The sequence below is a fragment of the Populus trichocarpa genome, chromosome 13 (genome assembly GCF_000002775.5).
Source record: "Populus trichocarpa isolate Nisqually-1 chromosome 13, P.trichocarpa_v4.1, whole genome shotgun sequence".
NCBI lineage: Eukaryota > Viridiplantae > Streptophyta > Magnoliopsida > Malpighiales > Salicaceae > Populus > Populus trichocarpa.
In genome coordinates, this window is record NC_037297.2 from 12181897 (window position 1) to 12203525 (window position 21629).

Genomic DNA, 21629 nt, shown 5'->3' on the forward strand with positions numbered 1-21629 from the left:
GTAAAGCGTGAAAAAACTAAGAACAATATTACGTTGCGGAGCTAGCTTGGAACAGTTTAAATCAAATTATGTTTTTTTTTTTAATTTAATTATTTTTTTTTAAAATTAATTTTTTTATTTTAAACTGTTTTGATATGTTACTATAAAAAATAATTTTTTTAAAATAAAAATATATATTATTTTTATTTATTGTTTTTCAAATGAAAACAATTTAAAAAGCAACTGTTGCCACACTCGTAATTCTATATTGAAATGAATTCTTGAAAGAATAATTTAATATATATTATTTTGATTTATTATTTTTAAACAAAAAATATTATTCAGTAATTATTATCACACTCGTAATGCTATAATGAAATGAAGTCTTGGAAGAATAATTTAATATACATTATTTTGATTTATTATTTTCAAATAACAACTACCAAACTCATAATCCTATGTTAAAATGAATTCCTGGAAGAACAATTTAATCAGAGATAGCTCTATTTTTATAATTAGGGACATTATATTTTTATATTTTATATTTGATTAAGGTGCATGGGATTCAAATTTAGAACCTATATATACTTTTATTTTCATGATTCGGATTCTTTTAGACACGTTTTTTTAATTACATCGATTATTTCATGATCCAATATTAAAAAAACAAAAAAAACAATAAGATTTTGTAGGCTAAAAGAAATCTAGAAGCTAATTGAGAATCTTAGTGGTTAATCTTATTAACAAGGGGTGGGGTTGCCTGAGCAACCATAAAATAAGTGTAAACCAAGGAAGTGGGGTATTTCTGGGGCGGTTTGTGGGACTAGAGGGGAGGCTGTGTTGTGTGCTTGCGTCCCTCCTACATTAATACACCACACAAAAATTTCAAACCCCTGTAATCATATCCTGTTTTGTGGTACATAATAGATATTATTTTTTAAAATATTTTGAAAAATATATTAAAATAATATTTTTTATTTTTAAAAAATTTATTTTAACATCAAAATGATAAAAAAAGACATAAAAAATCTAAGTTTTTTCATAAACATTTTTAAAATACAACTTTAGGACAGGACAATAGAGAAATAGAAGGGTTAACCATGCCTGAAAATGACTTTAACAAACCTTCTAGAGAGGCTTATTATAGCTTTAGATTGAGATGATAATGACTAGACTTCGATTACAACCAAAGTTGTTTCTCTTTACTCCTTTTTCCCTTCATGAATATAAAATCTGTCAGACATAGATGATTTGATGATTGCTTGTCGAGTTTATTCCTTTTGTCCTTTTCTTGTTCCTGTTTATTATCAGGTATTTGTTTCCTTGTCTCTATACTACTAATATTTTGTTCCCAGCTACCCCCAGAGAGGAGTATATCATATTTTTATTTTTATTTAATTTACTTGGAACAATGTGTCCCGTGAGAACAGATTACCTGATACAAAAAAAATCCATTCAGTTTAGGGTTTTAGATTTGGAACAGTATTTCGTTTTTGTTTCTTCCTCGTAAAGTCCCCTCCCTGCAGTTTTCTTTGTTTGAACGCTAGAGAACATCCGCCTCGTGTGTTTTAAAGATCAAGGGAAAGTGACATGGAAGAGTCTGTATAACTCTATATCAAACATTTACTTATTACAAATATTTAGAATGTGGAGCATCTACATATAGAATGTACAGCTCTTTAAGAGCTTTATTCAACTTGACAAATGCTTGGTGGGCATGAGGATGAGAGCACTTGTCTGGACACACCAAAAGTGACAGCTTCCAGTACCTAGGGAGATGCCGAGATGGTTCACCAAAAGTGACTGGTTTCAATGATGAAACTTCATCAACTCACAAGACAGTAAACAGGAATGCAGCCAAAAAAGTTACTTGAATGCAACTTCCAGCTCTTGACACATTACCAATTATGCAAGCACTAGGATAGATTCTAACAAAAGGAAAAACAATTGGCAAAAGTGCAAGGCAGAAATGCTAACTGTACATCCAAACTGCAAAACCCACAATTCTCTGAATTACCTTTTCAATGCTTGTGCCATGAGAAAGACAGCTGAAAAATGAAGACTTCAAAAGAGAAAAACACAAAATGTTTAAAACAGTAACAGCATTGGAGGTCAGCAACAAGATCAGGAGCATGAAGCACAATATATCAAAGAGATTAGGAGGAAATCATCTCCTTTTATTCTTAAAACTTCTTTCTACTTCTGAACTTATGGAAAACGGATGATGACAGAATGACCGGAGACTTTGAGTGGAAAACCATGAATAATAAAAGTATGTTGTCCCACATAAGTGGAAAATCAGCTAAAATACGATAAAGATTGCATTACAGGTAAAATCAAGCACCTCTTCAAATCGCTCTGCTTCATTTGCTGATGCAGCTTCGGCAACAATAGCAGGTGGGGCAGGTCCTATAAGTAGTTCAGTATCTTCCTCCAACTCTTCTTCTTTGGAATTTTACATCTTAAACACCATACAGACAGCACATCAACTTACATTCAAACAGAGCAATCTTGCAATTATATGTCACCAGAGCTAATAAAAATGTAGAAACCAAAACATGTTATGCAAACACATCAAAAGGTCTAACAAAAGAAAGTATCTACTAAAGAAAACATTTCGTGAAAAACCTAAGCTCAGCTTGTGCTTCTGTTAGTTTTGCTGTAGCAGCAAGTAACTCAGCAGATGGCATTTCAAAGCCAATCACCCTGTAGTTAAATAAAAGAAAACCAATATAACACAACTATAAATGTTGTTTACCCTTTAAGGAAAAAAAAAAAAACACAGATGGATAGAGAGTTCATGACTACTTGCATGGTAGAATTTAACAAATTCATCATCCTAGGATGTTGAAAAAGGATATAAGAGCACGTGGTTAAACTATACACCACACATCCAAAAAACAATTTTCTGAGACAAAAATCTCTGGAACCAACATCCCATCTTATGAAAGGCACGAAAAATAACTGTAATTACTTCGAAACAACATAAACATTTTTCCTTTGCCATCATTAAAGCCACTAGTTTTGAGATTTTTGCTAAAGAGGATTCTCAGATACCATAATACTAGCTTGCAACCCCTAGGCCTCTTAAGAGCCTCCCTCTGCAAAACAAGACTAGAGGGAATCTGTTCCAGCCAAATAAGGAAATGAAAAAATAACTAATCCCTTTGATTAGGATCATTGACATCTTTCATTAGTATAAAAATGAAATAGACATAGCAAAATTTTGGACCTAAGAGTGAAAGATAGAAAGTTGATCACCTTCTTCTAGGCGCAGAAGCATCATTTCTTGAAGATGGCATTGCCACATTATTGTCATTAGTTTCTTGTTTATGTTCCGTGTCTGGTGTTATAGAATCCACATCATTAGACGGAATAGAATGATCGAGCTGCTGCTCTTTGGGCTCTGCACAAGCTGAATCAGGGGTCCAACAACATCCAAATTAGGACGAACATTTGGAGGCAGCAAAAAAATCCTATCCCCATTTTCCTTGAGATTTAGCGAAATAAAAAGTTTATTCAAATGCTTGATCAAGGACCTTTCAGATATCCCTTTTATGTCAACAACTTGTCCATCATCAATTATTTGGAGAAGCTATAATATAAACAAAGATTTCCCAAAAGAAAAAACAAAATCAGTCCAAACTGAAGAGTTTCATATCTTCTAAAAAAAAAATTCATAAAAATTTCCCTAACTCATAATTTCAGAACAAAAACCATTCTTCCCTACTAATCACTATAATCAACCTAGAATTTACTTTACATATAACGCTACATTTTCTGTCTTAGAACATAATTCAGTGATAAAAGCTTCATATATATATATATATATATATATATATATATATATATATATATATATATATATATATATATATATACACTAACCCCATATAAACAAAAAGCTCACATCTTAAACCATATAAACTAACCCCATAATTAAACCACAAGAGATAACTCAAAAAACAGAGAGAATTTACAAAGAAAATATAAGACTTACCTGTTTCATGTCACCGCCAACATTATGAAATGCACTCAACATCTCCTGGGCTAATCCGAACTCTCTCAATCTCCCTCTCCTCGGAACCGGATGCTGGTGATTCGGGCTTATAATTTCTTCTCTTCCTCTCTCTATCTTTGTCTTTTCTCCTTCTCTCCTCTTCTTTTTCTCTTTTCCTCTTTTCCTCTCCTTCTCACTCCTCGAACTCCCATCACTTCTACGACGGTGGTGGCGCCGCCAACTCACTGGTAGAGTGGGTTTCTTCGTCGGAGGAGGAGCATCTTGATGGGGATCGGGGGTGTCTTCTCCGTGCTTCCTCTTCATTTTGCGTCTTTTTTTTTTTTTTTCATTTTTTACAATAAAAAAAGTTAAAAGAGAGTAGTTTTGTTATCTGCACCGCGGTTTTTCGTCAAAATAAGGATCAGGTGTGGCAACTGGCAATCGTGTTTTAAAGAAAAAAAATAAAACTTTACCATTCTGAGTAGTCTTGAGTCAATAAACAATAAATTAATCTTTTCGTCAACTCTTGACTGATTAAATAAATTAATTTTTTTTAATTAAATAAAACAATAAACAATCTAAGTAAACAAATAAAATTTTTTAAAAATTGTGATCTATAGAGAAATTGAGAAAAAAAAACTTTTTTCAAAAACCAAAAAACAATATTATTTAACTTTCAGCCAAGTAAATATAAAAATATGAAATTGAGTAAAAATAAAGGGAAAAAAAAAAGCATGAATCAACCCAAAATAACATAATAAACATGTAACTTGGGCAATAAAAGACGAGTCAGCCCGGGTTAACTAATTAAAATCGCATCCTAAGTCATTAGGTTGGGATAACTCAATAGAAAAAAAAATAAAAAAAAAATCACAAAGCTATATTTTTATATAAAGAAAAACCAATATTGAATGGTAAAATTAAAAAAGAAAATAAGCTAAAAAAAATGTTAACCCCCATTAATTTTTCAAACTCGTGATCCAGGTCATTAAATCGAAAACATCATATATGATAAACTATTGCTCCTGTTGCAAGAATGGATACCATCATATTATTGTTTGTTGTTTCTACACACAAGAACTGGAAAGTATTCTAGTTAAACATTAAGTCATCATTCTTAAATGATATTTTGCAGGAGGAGATTTATGTTGAACATCCAGTTGGGTTTGTGATTCAAATAAAAAAAGATAATGTCTACTTGCTAGAGAAAGCTCTTTATAGATTAAAGCAAGCACCAAGAGCCTGATATAACAGAATTGATGACTATCTGATAAGCTTTAGCTTTTTGGAAAAGCTTGTTTGAGGCAACTCTTTATGTAAAGAAGAATAATAGTGATATTCTCATAATATCACTCTATATTAATGACCTTATAGTGACGGGAAATAATGCACATCAAGTTGAAGAATTCAAGCAGAAGATGATGCAAGCTTTTGAAATGACTGATCTTGGCCTCATAACATATTTTATTGGAATGAAAATCAAGCAAAGCAATAATGAAATATTTATCTGCTAGAAGAAATTTGCAAAAGAAATTTTGAAGAAATTTCATTTGGAGAATTGCAAACCACCAGCCACTCAAATGAATGAAAAGGAAAATATCGGCAAAGAAAATGGAACCAATAAAGTTGATGAAGAAAAAATCAAAGGCTTAATTGGTTGTTTGATGTATCTATCCGCAACCAGACTTGATATACTCTATGTTACAAGTCTTCTATCTCGTTACATGCATTGTCCAAGTGAAATACATTTAAAAACAGCCAAACTAATTCTAAGATACATTAAAGGAACTGTCAACTTTGATGTTCAGTTTTAGAGGAGTCAAAACTTAAAATTGCATGGCTTTTCTTACAACATGAAAAACACTTTTGGTTTCTGTTTCAACCCAGGATCATGAATGTTTTTATGGTCATCCAATAAGCAAGACATTATGGTACAATCCACCGTAGAAGCTGAATTTATTATAGCAACAACAACAATTAATCAAGCATTGTGGCTTCAAATGATTCTATATGATTTGCACATGGAGCAGAAGAAAATTACAGAGATCTCAGTGGACAATCAAGCAACCATAACAATTTCTCACAATCCATTGTTTCACCAAACATTTTAACATCAAACTTTATTTTTTATGAAAAGTGTAGGAAAATAATGATATTATGTTTAATCTACTGAAAGTCTGAAGATCAACTAACAGATTTATTTACTAAACCTCTTCCAGTAAGCATGTTTGAACTCCTAAGATAGAAAATTAGAATTTACAATTTCTAAAGCAAGGAGGAGGGTTGAAGATTGTTTCAAGACTACCAAGTGAACTTTCTATTATGTTAGTTGTTTATGATTCTAGCAAATAAAAGGTTTTTATAGTCTTTAGGAGTTGTTGGTTTGTTAGTTTGTTAGCATATTATAGCATGATTTATTGCTATTAGTTAGTATTTAAGTTTTTAACTTTTACTATATATTTGTAAGAATGTCTATCAATTTATTAAGCCATCAATTATCTCCAGATTGAAATACAACCGGTATCCTTATACTCAAGCTGTCATGAACTTATTTCTCACTTAAAACTATAACTGTGGCTACTTTTGAGTACTGTAATCCCTCGCCTTCTAAGTAGGCTCTGCCATCATGTGTCCTCCAAAACCACTCCGCTGCAAAGGATGTAGAATCCAAACTGCACATTCTAATGTTCCATATAGGTGAGCAGCCAGCAGAGAACATCACGCAACTTATACAGTCAGAATTTTAGTTAAGCGTTCACATTGAAATTAATGTTATTGACCTCAAAAACTTAAATCAAGTGAGGCATTGAATTTCTGAATCGATAGAATGCTTTGGTTTGAAGCAATGTAGGCGCCTGGATTTTCAGCGCAAATGGTGTTGCTCGTTTTAAGGGAGAAAAGAGAGGAAAACAAAAATGCTTTCAGATCCTGTCTCATTATTAGTACTGTTAATTGAAATGGCTAAAATCTGACACCAGCTTTTCCATTTCTGTGTTTCAGATTGTGGTTGTTTATGTGCAAGGGGCATCGGCAAGAAAGAATGTATGCCATAGAGCATGCAGAACTTGTTGCATGAAATGCCGGCGTGTTCCACCAGGTACCTATGGCAACAAGCCCAAGTGCCCTTGAATTTTACACAACCATGCATGTAGTTTCTGAAGAGCAGGACATTCAAGTGCCTTTTGAGTGTTGATTCTATTATTTCCTAGCTGTTTAATCAATGCTTGAAAATTTATAAGGCCTCGTTGAGAGGAATTGTTGCAGAATTGGAAGACAAAACAATATGTTTTTTCTTGTTATAAATAATTACCATATCTCTCTTCATACTTTGTATGTGTTTTGTCAATTCTGTTCTAACTTTTCTGCTATTTTCCTTTCAAATTAGTGAAATAGGAAGAAGGAAAAGCTTCTGCACTTCCTATAGGGGAAGAAGGGAAGAAATTTAAAAGCACTGGTAATGTGGCTACCACTCAAATTAGGTGGCCATTACGAATGCATAAAATCCCCAGTCTTTTTGAGCTTGTTCTTTTCTTTATAATATCAGAGCAAGTCGCAGTCACAGTCACAAGTAAATGTGGAAATTGCAGAAGAAAGCATCTGCTATGTCATATGCTATCTCATTTCGAAAATCAAGGTAAAAAAAGTTGGTAGTATTGCAGAACTAGTAAATGGCATCGAAGAGAAACTAAGTAATAGGATCATGTTATTACCTTAGTAGATACAACCGAGTATAGAGTACGGACTGGACTGGAGATACTGGAAGCAGAAGATAACAGAAACCAAATTTAAAGAACAACATGGGATCTTTGTCTAAGACTTGTCCCTTCTTGGAAAACTAAATATATGCATCAATAAAGAACTGAACTAGAAATCCTCTTTTGTCTTCTCCAAGTTTTATTCTTCTACTATTCATAATAAATTCGTAACCTGTGCTTATCATAGATATTCATAAGCCAGGTCTGCAAGAATATGGATTGATTCAGGGGCACTTGTGTCTACCCCCATGGGTGGTCATGTTGGCATAGCAAGGGCAGGTATCTTCGTTACCAGAAGTTCCAGGTGGAACGCAATTGCACCTCTGACAGCATGTGTTGCAAGCCCTTATGCACATTTTGTGCCTCGATGCCTTGCTGCACCTGTATTCACACTTGGACTTGCAATCTGAATGGTTACAACAGACATTTTAAATGATCACTCATATCATTTTTTATGTGTTCAAGGTTGAACAAATCTGTGTAAAATGATTTTAGTTCAAATACTTGATGACTGATCCAAATTCCAAAGACTCAAGATTTCAGTCTTGTACCTGAAATTTCAATTAAGTTTGTGCTTTGTCTGCTAACTATAGTTAATGGAATATGACTTGTTCTTAATTTAGGGCCAAAATGGTGTTTCTTCAGATTTCAGATGCTTTAAAGAGAAGAGGAAAAGGAAAAAGAAAGACATGATACATCACAAATCATGCATGATGTTGGTCATCCCAGAATTCAGGCTTGTTAGGTAGTTCAGATGCTACAAAACTGCGAGCACAGAACCTGCTCAACAATTCATAAATTCCAAATTGAATAAAAAAGATTCGTAGAAAAATTTCCCTTTTTTCTTAATGAGAGAAACAAGATAAATATTCATTGCCAAATTGATTAGATCATAAATGACTGAATCCAATTATAAGAGAAGCTCTTACTTATTTTCCCAGCTTCAACAGTACGGATCTGAAGCTGAAATGTCAAGTGAAAAAAAAACTTCAGAAACAAATAATCACCACAATTATAAATAAAACAATTTTTTCCTCTCTTTATAGAGTGCCTATTTCATATCAACAGTACATTATAGACATTAGGGCAAGGTGAGCTTTTGAGATTGTTCAAGCCACAACATTTCCAATTTGTTTACGATACCAAGCATGAAACTTCTTTAATCTTTATCTTCACCATGTTAGGATTTCAAGAAACCTTAACACGGGGTACGAAAAAGGGTCCAGGGACCCTAGGCCAGTTTTAGAATAACAAGAGTGCAGCAGCAGGTACTGATCAGTCCTGAAAGCACCATTCATATCTATTGCCCTATAAAATACTCAATAAAGGTGGCATATATCTTTAAAATGTTCCTCTCAGGACCGCATTTTTAATGAAATTAAAGCTGAATATATGACGGTCCTTTTTTAGTACAATTTCGGAAGAATATTTGATTAGACAAAGCAAGAACTAGCTCAAGAAAATGGGGCTGGGGTGACCATTAATATGGTGTTTGTGAGGCTATACATGGATAACTATCGAATCAAAGGAAAATGATCCACAAACAGATATGATGGGAGAAAATCACGAGTGCTGATAATGTTCACAATCGAACAGAAAGTAAGAACATTTACCTCATGCATTAGGGCCAGGCAAAGTATTGCCAAGATAAATGTTGTCTTGGCACTGACCATTTCAAACTTTCTTAGGACAGGAAAACGCTTCAAAATAGAGAGAGTAGAAACACAGAAAAGGCAGGTTGAGGCTGGGGTGCTAGGAACCTGAATTATAGTAGTATTTATAAAGGTGAAGTTGCCTTTTTTACGTACTTGCATCGACGTAATTATAGTGTGATCTCCAACAAACTTCCCTGTTCTGTGGTTCTACTGTAATGGCAAAGTAATATCTCAGATGTCAAAATTCACGGGTTCAGACAATATTGAAAGTTTTACAGTTAAGAGATACGCTGTGTATCTGATGTTGTCGACTTGTATAACTAGTGAGCGTTTGATCTTGTGTCTTTTTTTTTTTAATTATTTTTTACTTGAAAAAATATTAAATTGATATTTTTTTATGTATTTTTGAATGATTTTGATGTTTTAATGTTAAAAAAAATATAAAAAACAATATTTTAATATATTTTTAATTAAAAAACACATTTAAAATGTATCATACATCATAATATCAAACACTTCAAAGCCAAGCCAACAGGCATTAGTATTCTTTTTCAAAAGGCTAAAGTTAAAACCTTTCATTTATAATAATAATAAAAAAACTAATCTAATTAAATAGTTCTTCACTCGTTAAAATCAAATCCTGCATCCTCAGAAGATAAGAGGGATCACTCAAAAAGGAAATATATAGTTACAATTTTAGGAATGAGAAAATAAATACATGCTTAATGCTTAATTCTACAATTTACAAACAATCTACATATGCACAACCTTATAACACGTATACCGTAGTCTAATAACCACAAATACATGTACATACGTATATGCATGCACATTGCAGTTGTCTTGAGGGCAATGAGTGCCAATGCTTGTTTGTATTCTTTTGCCGGCAACAAGTAGATGTAATGTGTGATAAATGAAACTAAAAAGTTGGATCACTGCATGCAACCTCAACCAAGTCTACCACTCTTTTTGCTTGTGAACTAATTTTCATCGATAATGTCAACTGATGTAGAAATATAACCCTAATAGGAAGAAATACTCTTTTCTGTCCTATCCTGAGAAATGTTATGTATCGAGCTGTGTCTATTTAGTAATTGAAACCACCTTTGCCATAGGAGCATGGTAAACTTTATAGTTTTAGCAAGGGCTACAGTCTTTTTAGGGTTCTTTTAGGCTGCAACTTGCTGCTCATAGTTGGATGGTCCGTGTTGCTTTTTAACAATAAAGGGAGATACAACTTTGCATTAGCTGGACAGTTTTAGGATATTGATGGGCACAGAAGAAGGTGATTTAATGGGATTAGGACGTGCAAATAATTTATCCGCCTATTTGCTGAAAATCTCAAGGGGAATAGGATCCTTCGAGCTATGCAAATTCTATCAGCAACACAGTTACAATCATGGGGCTGGGTTTGAAATGTGTGTTCAGCTTATTAAGGAAACAAAGTACACTGTAGAACACACTCCAATTGCTGAGGTTATTTTGTTGTTCCAGGCTTGAAGCCCAGATGCCGGAATTTCCTGCTATTGAATGAAAACACAGGCATGATAGGAATCAACGATTCGATTGTAGCATCTGTATTCATGGTTAAAAACATGTATAGTAGTATCATGAAGGGTTTGTTTTTTCATCCAAATGACTGCAACAAATTCACATGCTATAAGACATCGAAAGACTGTATTCCCAAGGTGACTTAATGTACATTAATCTGTAATACATCAAGAATGTGTATTCAACGTGACATACATAAATTTTTTTAACAGAACTTTGCTGATAACGTTGTCTTGGTATGCAAAAAATGATAGAAATTTTGACTCTAAAACCGCGCCCAGCACCTCGTGCATTGTGCGATACAATCTCCCTTGCAATCAACATTATATCCCAAAGCTTTTGGGTTTCGAAGAAGAAGCTTTTGCAGGGATTTTCCTTTAATTCCCCAATCTTTCTCCAGGATCTTCACATTAGTTTTCAATTCTTGTTCAAGGCTACAACCAAGGACTTCAGGGAACTTTTTGAGCAACTTAAAGAGGTCATCTTCTGAAAGACCAAGGCTCCTCAGATAATCCAACGTTTCACAAACAATTTCAAATTTGGGGACTTCTAGTTTTCGTTGTTCACCCCAGTAAGGAGAATGGACGTGACCAAATGCTTTTCCAAGTATCTTGTCTTTCTCCTCAGCATTGAAATTAAATGCAGACAGAGCTTCTCTGCATGCTTCCCATGTCTTCCTGTCTTCATTACTAAAAGTTGTGTTGTCAGCCTGTGCAGTAGATTGAATTGCCCACTTCCTAGGAGAAAAATGGGAGGTACAGTATCCTCGGGTTACATTTGATGGAAGAGCTAAGGAGTTCACGTTCAGACAAGCAGCATTAGGAGCAGCTGTAACAAGATCAGGCTGCAATCAGAAGTTAGAATTTTCCAATTTATTGGCCGAAAAATATACAATGCATTAAAAAAGACAATTACACTGCCTTCAGGAAATAACCTTTCCATTTCAAAACCAAGCCTCCAATCAATTGCACGTGAAGAACAAAATGGCAACCCATGTAAGAGGACAGATGAAAATAGAATTCTCAGAAACAAATTAGAACTATTTAACAAACACAAGTGATTTGAAATGTCTATACATTGCAAATATCTGGAAGGAATTAATTTCTCCAAAAAAATTGGCCACGCAAAAAATGCACATACAGTTTCTAGGGCTTAATCTGGGTAACCTGTATGATTAGGTATGGACGTTCTAAATGTTTCGTGCTATATGATTAGGTATGGACGTTCTAAAAGACATGCCTGCGTGTCTTTATACCAAGAATATAAAAAATTTCGGTCCCTGTCATGTTTATTTTCATGGCCTTGCTTTGATTCCACCGGACAGCTAATCTAAAACTTCAGTGTCTAGTAGTTGTAGGAGACCACCAGTTATCATGGCACTATGAACTATTGGGCAGCTTTGGCTGAAACAGATTTATGGATGGTTCTTGGTTCTTAGATATACATACTAAAGTATCTCAATCCGTTCCTCTTTCAAACTTTAATTTTGAAATACTAAACTTTAAGCTACTGGGGCCAACGAGCTACTGGAATGAGATATACTCAACCAATGTCTCCCAGAGCAGGAATGTCATTCAAATATCAAGATGTTACATGTACTGTCCAGCGATTAGTTTGCTCTCACACTCTTGTTCTTAACAAGTCAAAACACAATATTCCTAATCATGTTTTTAGTCTCATATGCAATTTACAAGCTGATTTGGCTCACAAGGCAGTTGAAAATAGCATAAAGGGTATGTGCATCCGTGCATCCAGGAATCAATTTAGGAATGAGACACAAAATGGTTCTTACAGTAACACAGCTTGAGCGTGCTGCAGAATCAAATGTCAAGAGAGGGGAAGCCAGTGATCTTCCTAGCATCCCTGCACTGTCCAACAAGAAGAAAAAGAGGAGTACTTAGTTAGACAAATTGAAAAGGAGACCAAATGAAATAAGCAACGAAATTTTATGAAAAGAAGAGAAAGGCAAGAGTAAAAAATATTATGACTGCTATATTACTATTAACGTTACTGTGGTTTTTATGTTATGATTATTAAATTCATTATATTATAAATATCATTAAAATTTCTCCCCTAACAGAACATCTAATTTCCTTAACTCAACTTTACTCAACAAAGCATTAATAGCAGCCATATTTTTCAGTTTTGCATTACATCTGCGTAGCATCCATCCCATTATCAATTGTTCGACTGAGCATCAATCCAAACTAGTGCAACTATGGTTAAATAAATTATGTTGAGATACCTAACATATATTTGATGGATGCTCTGTTCATTTCTAACATCAGCCACAAAATTTCTCTGGGAATGTTAGTGTGACTGTAGCCGTATGCACAAAACAATCCGCTTTTGGAACCTACCACAGTCCACTTCCTTTATTCAGGCTTCTGACAGCAGTGTTAAGATATATGACATTAAGCACAAAACAACCAAATTATTCTCCCCTATTAATAATTAAACTGGTAAGATTTTTCTATGTAGCAAACTAGTTATGCTTTGCCAGGACCACAAACTGATGCAGCATTGCATTAATTGTGATAAGATTTGAGCATAAAGAGCCGATCCACTGGTAATGTGTGTGGAAGTTCTGACAGGAGAACTAGCACTGAAATAAGCTACACTGATCATACTAAAACAAAAATGGCCTCCCTTCACTCCTATAAGATTTTTTTTTTCTTTTGGAAGAATTTGAACCTATTTTATTCAATTAACTAGGAAAAGATGGAGGAAAAAAAAATACAAACTGCACTAGACCACTCATTGAATCATTCCCATGTGAAAACAATTCTTTTAGTCTCACAGGAGGGATATGTTAGAAATGAAAACTTTTGATAATGGATCAGCTAGAGCACAGAATCATATCAGAAAATCACGAAAACTTCCTTTCAAGGCAGAGATTTTAGTCATGAGTTACATGAGAAACTTCTTTTCAGGAACAAATTTAATTCCAAGTTGGGTATTTTACAGAGAAAATAGAGAAATACATGGATTCACATCCATGTATTTCCGATCTCCAAGGTAGCAAATACCCATCAAACAAATTCTACATATATACATACATTTTGCATTCACAGAAACAACAAGAGACACCATTTAACAACCAAAGAAAATAAAAAATTCAAACCCACTAATAATAAAAATTGCCCATCTTTATTTCTAACATAAAGCTCCAATCTTGCACCCAATTACATAAATCCTAGAATGTTTTATATCAATTCATTATTATGTAAGTTAAGAAAAATAATGAAAAGAACAGAAATATTAGAGAGATAGCCAAGTTAAGCTAAGCTAAGCTAAGCTAAGCAGAAAGGGATAAGAAAAAAAGAAAAAGATCAAGACTTGAAATTGTATGGTAATCGTAAAGTAGTAGAAAATTATTCACAAGCAAGATGATAAGTACCTGAATGGAGGGAATAATGTTCAATTTCTTGACACCAAGACAGAGAGGCGGATGTATGATTGTGTTTTTGGTGGTTCGGCCACGGATATGAGGAGGCAACAGACAAGGAAACCCCGTCCTTACGTTATACCCAACAGCTAACTTCCTGTCTTTCGCTAACTTATGGTTTATTCTTTTTTTTTTTTTTTTTTTCAGGTGACCTGCATGGGAATTTTCACATTAGTTTATACACTAGATTTGCTGCGGGCTTGATAAAAAAACATTTTCCATGTAAGAAAATAATTTGGGAAAAAAATCAATTCTCAGGTTATTATCACTTGGTAATTTAAATAATATAAAAAATACAATAATAATAAATAAATTGATAAAAAACAAAAAAAATAAAAAAAGTAAGACCTGAACTTATTTGGATTATCAAACAGCTCAATACTATAGGGTGAAACTATAAAACAAATTAACAAAAAAATCCTTATTAAATCGTGTGAACTTGAAAACCCTGTAAAAGAATTAGAATAATTTCATAGAAAGAAAAGCAAAGAAAAAAATTTAAAGGATGAAATTAAAATAAATCAATTTTTTAAAAAAAAAAACAAAAAGCAAACTCGCGTTACCTGCTCTAACCTTTGAAACCGATGATGTTGTTCATAAACCCGAGACTAACCTAATAAAAAACAAACTGCAAAAATAACAGCATAAATTCAGGAAAACCTCCTATGTAAACACTAAAAAAAAGAGAAGTAAATCCAAAATGACTCCACCATCGCTGCCGATTTCTGAATCGGCAGTGACACAGTTTTTGGCTATCGATTTCTGAATCGGCAGTAACGTAGTTTTGCTGCTAATTTTTGAATCGGCAACGACAAAGTTTTTGGCTACCGATTTCTGAATCGGCAGCGACACAATTTGGTTGCCGATTTCTGAATCAACAACGATGTAGTTTTTGCTGCTGATTTTTTAATCAGCAGCGACACAGGTTTTGGCTACTAATTTCTGAATCGGTAGTGATATTGTAAAACCTAAAAATAATTCGTGTTGGACCGGCCTATCCTAGGAAAGAATGAGAATAGAAACCATCCTAAGATAACCCAAAAGGGGGATAAGGACAGCCTTGGTCCAGCGCCCAAACACTATACCACATTTATGAGGGCTATAAATACAAGGAGAGAAAAAGGGTGACTCTTCTCTTTTCCCAAAACGAGCTACATGCTCTTGCCCCCCTTCTATCTTCCCAAAATAAGCTGCATGCTCTTAGCCTTTCCTCCTTCCCAAAAAGAGCTTAACAAACTTTGTTGCATGTGCCTCCTTAGGCGTGAGAGAGATAAAGGAGAGCTAAAAGAAGGGTTGAACACCTGTAAACATGGAAGGAAAGGGAGTCTAGAACCGGTAGGAAGTTGACTGGAGGGGAGAAGAAGAAGAGGAAAAACCGAGTGAAGAAGGGAAGAATATTGTCAACCTCTTTCCTAAAACTACTTAGATTTGTGAGGAATGAATCATGCCACATCTCCATTTATTCTTGGGACCTTGGGGCAGAAAAAGTAGAAGAAAACCCTAAGAAAATGGTCTAGGATCCTTACACTAGCTGTTAAGGAAATCTAGTCTAGAAATAGGGATAAAAACGGGGCTGATTAGGGGGACCTAATTCCAGAATATTTAACAAAAAAAAAAAACCAAATCTGAATGCACAAGCTTGGAAAGTTGGCCGGCCTTGGTGAGGGTTGGATAGAACATGGAATAAAGGAATAAAATGCATAGAACATTGTTAGAGATGTTAGATCATGTGAAACCGAAACAAAATTATACTTGTGTTAATGGTGTGATTTCTGCATATTTGGTTGATGAAGTTATATGAAAATATGTTGAAATGATGTACGTGCAAGCTTGTTTGTTAATAAATCTTGAAGAAACATGCTACAGTTGAAACAAGAATTACATTCATATAATGCTTTGGTTTTGTTGATATGATGAATAGACATGTGTAGTTATGAATTAAAGGAATATAAATGTATTTGTAAATCATGATTGTGAGTGTGCTTATGAAATAATATGATGGAATTACATGAACATAGGTCAAATGAATTAAGACATGGTTGTGACAAATTGTGGTGATTATGCTTGCAGAAATGAAATAGATTGAGTGTATGTGCAGAATTGTATTAATGATTAAGCCTTAGAAACATGTCAAACATGTCAAAGCTAAAACAAAAATCGTCCCATGATAATGCATTGATTTTGTTGTGTGATAAATGAATTTGTATAACTTGAGCTAGTGGTTAGAAGAATCTAAATCAAATATGCATATTGGGATTTGGTTTTGGTTGTTCATGCCTTGTGATAGGACTTAGATTATGATTGTTGTCGGTATGTGTCCAAGTCTCGGTTAGGAAGTGTTACAAAGGAGAAAAGCCAAGCGTAAGCCTTACGCTTGGCCAAAGTGAAGAAGTGAAATCAGAAACGAATCCATCGCCGCTGTTAATTTCTGAATTGGCAGTGACAGGGGTTGCGTTGATGATTTCTGAGTCGTTAGCGACTCAATTTTCATCAATAATTTATATGTCTGCAATGAATCAATTGTGTTGTCTGTAACAAATCAGTTTTCACTACTGAATTGTGTTGTCTGCAATGAATCAATATTCGCTTCCGAATTGTGTTGTCTGCAACGAATCAATGTTCGCTATCAAATTATAGTACCAGCAGCGAAACAATTTTCGCTACCGAGTTGTGGTGTCCCAGCGAATCAGTTTGTTGAAAATTTTGTGTTTCAGCAAACTAGTTCACTGACGAGTTTATGTTGTAGCAAACCAATTTGCTGACAAGTCTGTGCTTCAGCGAATCAATTCGCTGATGAGTTTGTGTTGTAACAAATTACTTCGTTGATGAATCTGTGTTTCGGCAAATCAATTTTATTGATGAGTCTGTGTCATCAGTTTTGCTGACGAATTCGTGATCAAGCGAATCAGTTCGCTAACGAGTTTGTGTTGCAGCGAATCAGTTCGCTAACGAGTCTGTGTTTCAGCAAATCAGTTTTGTTGATGAGTCTGTCACCAATTTTTTCTAACAAATTGTATGTCACCAGCGAGTCAGTTTTGCTAACAAAGTGCATGTTACCAGCGAATCAGTTTCACTGCTGAATTGGATGTCATCAGTGAAGCAGTTTCACTGCCAATTTTCTATGGTAGACTCTCATGTCAGAAATGATGTAAATGCTTATAACGATCTCATTGTATGATTGTGTAATATGTGAAACACTTGAATGTGAACATGTGTATTTTTAGAAAATATATAGTGACAAGTTATGTGATTATCATATACAAATGTGCTGATTGTAATCATTGATGTGTTAGGTGGTGGGACCAGGATCGGACATTTAACCGGGTTAAGACACTCCACTAGAGGAATAAGTAGGTGTTTTTTATCTTTCTCTATCATAATGTTACTTTATGAAATGTTCTATCATGAATATCACCATATTGTGTTAGTATAAATACCAAGTTGTCAAAGGAGTAATTGTTGATGAATAAATGATTAGCTCCGGCTAATGGTATCCAAATAGATGGCTAGGATAAATAAATGATTAGCTTCGGCTAATGGCATCCGAGATGGATGACCAGGTTATGTTTTATGATTAGTTTCGGCTAATGGCATCCGAGACGGATGACTGGGTTGTGATTGTTGATTAGCTTCAGGTAATGACATCCAAAATGGATGATCAGGTTGTGATTGTTGATTTGCTTCGGCTAATGGCATCTTAGAAGGATGACCGAGTTGATTATGACAATTGGCTTCGGCTAATGGTATCCCTAAGAGATGATGGTATGACTTTTGTGATTAGTTTTGGTTAATGACATCCGAGATGAATGACCGAGTTTAGATATTGCGATTAGTTATGGTTAAAAGCATCCAAGGTGAATGACCGGGTTAATATGAAGTAATTAATCCCAACTAAAGATTAAACTTCGGCCCCACCACTCCTATGAAGAGGTTAGGGCATATGAATGAATATAATACATCTAGCGAAATAATGAGGATTGTACAGTGCATATGAGAAGTGAATGAAAGATTGTACTTACCTTCAGTTGATAACGGAAAATAACGATAATGTCCTTCTAGTTATTATTATTATGTTTAGATTATTTACAATTTTTTGTATCCATGTTGTTTTTGTAACAGGGACATCATACAATCACGGTGCGTTTAAAAACCGTTCCACGAGTTCTTATATTTTAAAAGGTGCTATGTAATAGTATGTCTTAAGTGTTATGTTGAATATTGCCATTCGACACTTTTGTAAAGACTTGTAATGAAAACTGTAATGGAACATGGATGTAGATGTGCAAACATGTAGATACGATGTTATGAATATATTATGTGGTATTCTTGTTTATGAGGATGTTGTGTTTAGAAATCACGTGACGATCATATGAAAGGAGGTATTAATTGTCTAAGACTGTCGTTCGACACTCGTGTATAAACTCGTGTTGATAACGAGACTAGAACAGGAATGTAAATTCATGAGTATGTCAATAGAATGTAATGTAAATGTATGAATATAAAAATATAATATTATGGGAATGTCGATTTATGAAAACTATTTCTGTAGATCCCACGATAAGGAAGGGAACCTAATGACTGAATCACAAAATGTCATTGTGAGAAGTATCGAGAACAAATTTTTTAAAAAAAATTCCACCGTTTTTTGCTTGAAAAAACCAGGTCGTTACATCCTAAACCTAGTCTAATCTCTAAAACTTGCAATCCGTTAAATCCTGGACTCATGTTCATTTTCAACCAATTTAATTTTAAATGATGAAATTGTGAAAGAAATATTAATAAAAAAATGCAAAACAAAAAAAACAAAAAGAATAAAGATAAAACTTGATAGAAAAAACTAATAATTTTTAAAAAATAAATAGCAATTAAAAAAACGATGACCAAATTTGAAAGATTATAAAATCATAAGGGAGCGAAATTAAAAAACATTTGTAATTTGATAGATTATTTATAGATTAAAAATTATAGGGGGTTAAATTTAAAAAATTATAAGAGGCTAACCCAATAGAAAACAAACTACAAAAAATATCAAAACAAAAGATAAAAATAAGAAAACAAGAACTTAAAAAAATAGGGGGAAACCAAACAAACTCAGACGAATCTTCTAAACTTTGTCTAATCTCTAAAACTCGCAACTCATGAAACCCTAAGATATGTCAATTAAGAAACTTAATTCTCAACTAATTTAATTTTCAAGGATGAAGTCGGTGAAAAAATATTAATAAGAAAAGTTGAAAAAGAAAAAAATCAACAAAAAAATGAGGATAAAAGGTGGATGAAATTTAAATAAAACAAATTTTAAAAATAATCTCAAACAAAATAAATAGCAATTAAAAGAATGAGGACCAAATTTGAAATATTAAAAAAATCATAAGGGGTGAAATTAAAAAAAAACATTTGTAATTTGATATATTATTTATATATTAAAAATTATAGGGGTGAAATTGAAAAGTATTTGTAATTTGATATATTATATATAGATTGAAAAATGACAGGGTGAAATTGAAAAACATTTACAATGTTATAGCTTATTCTAAAATAAAAAAATAGGGATCACATGTAAAGGAAAAAAGATTTGAAGGGATTAGTCTGAAATTTTGCAAGAGGTGAGAGAGAAGAAGGAAGAAAAAATATCCGTCGACACCAAATTTCTGGTACACACGCCACATCATTGGATAGAGGGTGTCGAGATCTTCCAAACGCCGCACATTAAGGTGGCGTTTAATGGCTAGACGACCCCACACGATGGCATGTATTTTGCATGTATTAGCAAGTTTTTCTTAAATAATATTTAATAAATGTCAATTACAATAATATTCCTCAGCAACTTCCAACTATAGAATAAAACCAATGTAAAATAATCAAGAAACTCTTACGAGAGAGTTATATTGTTTTTGTTTCTAAAAACATCAAAATAATTATACTATTTTGAAGAAAAAAAAATAAAAGGACTAAAACCCTTGATTTCTTAACTTCCTTGTCTTAAACCTTAAAGTCAGCATCTAACTAGGTTTATTAAACTTCTCTAATGTATCAAGCCGCACATGCCCTTAATTCCTTCTTCTTTTTTTCTCTCCATTTGTATATGCAAACCACTAATGGATTTTAATTTCTAACAACATATTTGGCAAATGCAAATAAAGAAAATTGAATTGATTCACAAATAAGAAGTCGTGATTTTAAGATACAAAAATAACTTGTGAAATACGATAGGTTAACATGTCAAATAGGTTATTGGATGATATTATATATGAGAGTATATAAATTATAATTTTTAAAAGAATAAAGATAAAATTAAAAAAATAACTAAACTATGAGAGAATAATTTTTACAAAACTAAATGATGAAGATTTAAATCTTGTATGAGGAGGGAACGTTTGCACCCATTTTTCTTCTGTTTTGGTTATTATGAAATCCTAAAACCTAAAACTCAAATAAAATAAAAAAGCAAAAGAGTGACATCCTATTGAGGAGAAATTACAAAATATACTTAGATAACTAGGTAAATTACTATAGTAATCTACAATAACATGATATTATTTTATTAATTCTTTTTTATTTTAATAGACCTATTAATTTCAACTTTTTTTAAGGTTTTGATTTTAATAATAAAGTAAAATAAGATTTTATATAAGTTAGAGGTTATTTAAGAAGTTTATTTTATGTTTTTTTAAGAATTTATTAATGTATGAATAGATATATAATTGAATAATGAGATTAACCTATTTTTTAAAAAATATCTATTAATATTTTAATCTCTTTCTTAAGAAGACATGGAGTTCAATTTACATATTGGTATCGGAAGCCTATTATGATGTTAATGTCGCTTTTTAAGGAGTTAATTCTTTTATGTGGAGTTATGGATATAAATTAAAGATTTTTCTTGATAATATAAATTATATATAATCTAAGGTTTATCAATTTAATCCAAGCTTTACGAATTAATTTAAATTAAGCTTTTGAGTAAAAGATTTGTTAAATAATTACTCGATCACATAAAATAAAAAGGCAATTAAGGAACTTTTAAATTACGTCTAATATATAGAGAACAAGAAGAGGAAATCAAGCTTTATTAATTAAACCGTATCTCAATTTATTGATAGATATGACACCAAAATCAGCAATAACAATGACAATGATGCTTTTTGTTATTTAGTTTGCAGAAACCTCCTTTGTTTTCGTCGCAATTGTTCATGCAATATTGCCAGCATTTTCCATCTGGACTTTTATCATCGACACCA

The 21629-nt window shown here is 33.0% G+C and overlaps 3 protein-coding genes across 12 annotated transcripts; all 3 read right to left on the bottom strand.

Moving 5' to 3' along the window:
• Positions 1 to 1565: 1565 nt before the first annotated feature.
• On the bottom strand, positions 1566 to 4392 carry LOC18104460 (uncharacterized). Of its 8 annotated transcripts, none has more exons than XR_002977283.2 (4): positions 3980 to 4391; positions 3241 to 3394; positions 2324 to 2685; positions 1566 to 1748 (listed from the first exon to the last, which is right to left on the bottom strand). XR_002977283.2 is itself a non-coding variant. In XM_024583315.2 (3 exons), the coding sequence occupies exons 1-2, from the start codon at positions 4301 to 4303 to the stop codon at positions 3329 to 3331; spliced, it is 570 nt and encodes a 189-aa protein (XP_024439083.1). In that variant the 5' UTR covers positions 4304 to 4392; the 3' UTR covers positions 2036 to 2685; positions 3241 to 3328. The 8 variants fall into 8 exon arrangements, 2 of the variants coding, with proteins under 2 accessions (XP_024439083.1, XP_024439082.1); XR_002977282.2 differs by having other exon boundaries at positions 2324 to 2440; positions 3980 to 4381; XR_002977285.2 differs by lacking the exon at positions 1566 to 1748 and having other exon boundaries at positions 2036 to 2440; positions 2608 to 2685; positions 3980 to 4389.
• A 3270-nt stretch (positions 4393 to 7662) lies between these two features.
• On the bottom strand, positions 7663 to 9512 carry LOC18104462 (cypmaclein). Its single transcript, XM_006376235.3, has 3 exons — positions 9348 to 9512; positions 8664 to 8697; positions 7663 to 8140 (listed from the first exon to the last, which is right to left on the bottom strand). Exons 1-3 carry the CDS (start codon positions 9405 to 9407, stop codon positions 7959 to 7961), a joined length of 276 nt encoding a protein of 91 aa, XP_006376297.1. The 5' UTR covers positions 9408 to 9512; the 3' UTR covers positions 7663 to 7958.
• A 1532-nt stretch (positions 9513 to 11044) lies between these two features.
• LOC18104463 (uncharacterized) lies at positions 11045 to 14515 on the bottom strand. Of its 3 annotated transcripts, none has more exons than XM_024583111.2 (3): positions 14341 to 14515; positions 12733 to 12808; positions 11045 to 11784 (listed from the first exon to the last, which is right to left on the bottom strand). In XM_024583111.2, exons 2-3 carry the CDS (start codon positions 12799 to 12801, stop codon positions 11206 to 11208), a joined length of 648 nt encoding a protein of 215 aa, XP_024438879.1. In that variant the 5' UTR covers positions 12802 to 12808; positions 14341 to 14515; the 3' UTR covers positions 11045 to 11205. The 3 variants fall into 3 exon arrangements, with proteins under 3 accessions (XP_024438879.1, XP_006376298.1, XP_024438880.1); XM_006376236.3 differs by having other exon boundaries at positions 12733 to 12803; positions 14341 to 14503; XM_024583112.2 differs by lacking the exons at positions 12733 to 12808; positions 14341 to 14515 and adding an exon at positions 11875 to 12720 and having other exon boundaries at positions 11045 to 11768.
• Positions 14516 to 21629: the final 7114 nt, after the last annotated feature.

Bases quoted from the DNA above. Each gene is read 5' to 3' on its own strand.
- LOC18104460 (XM_024583315.2), bottom strand. From the start codon at position 4,303: ATGAAGAGGAAGCACGGAGAAGACACCCCCGATCCCCATCAAGATGCT. The intron at 3,575-3,979 runs GTAAGTCTTATA...TTTATATTATAG, and splicing joins TTGGCGGTGACATGAAACAG to CTTCTCCAAATAATTGATGA.
- LOC18104462 (XM_006376235.3), bottom strand. From the start codon at position 9,407: ATGGTCAGTGCCAAGACAACATTTATCTTGGCAATACTTTGCCTGGCC. The intron at 8,698-9,347 runs GTAAATGTTCTT...TTGACATTTCAG, and splicing joins GCCTGGCCCTAATGCATGAG to CTTCAGATCCGTACTGTTGA. The intron at 8,141-8,663 runs GTAAGAGCTTCT...GTAACCATTCAG, and splicing joins TGTTGAAGCTGGGAAAATAA to ATTGCAAGTCCAAGTGTGAA.
- LOC18104463 (XM_024583111.2), bottom strand. From the start codon at position 12,801: ATGCTAGGAAGATCACTGGCTTCCCCTCTCTTGACATTTGATTCTGCA. The intron at 11,785-12,732 runs GTAAGAACCATT...TTCTGATTGCAG, and splicing joins CACGCTCAAGCTGTGTTACT to CCTGATCTTGTTACAGCTGC.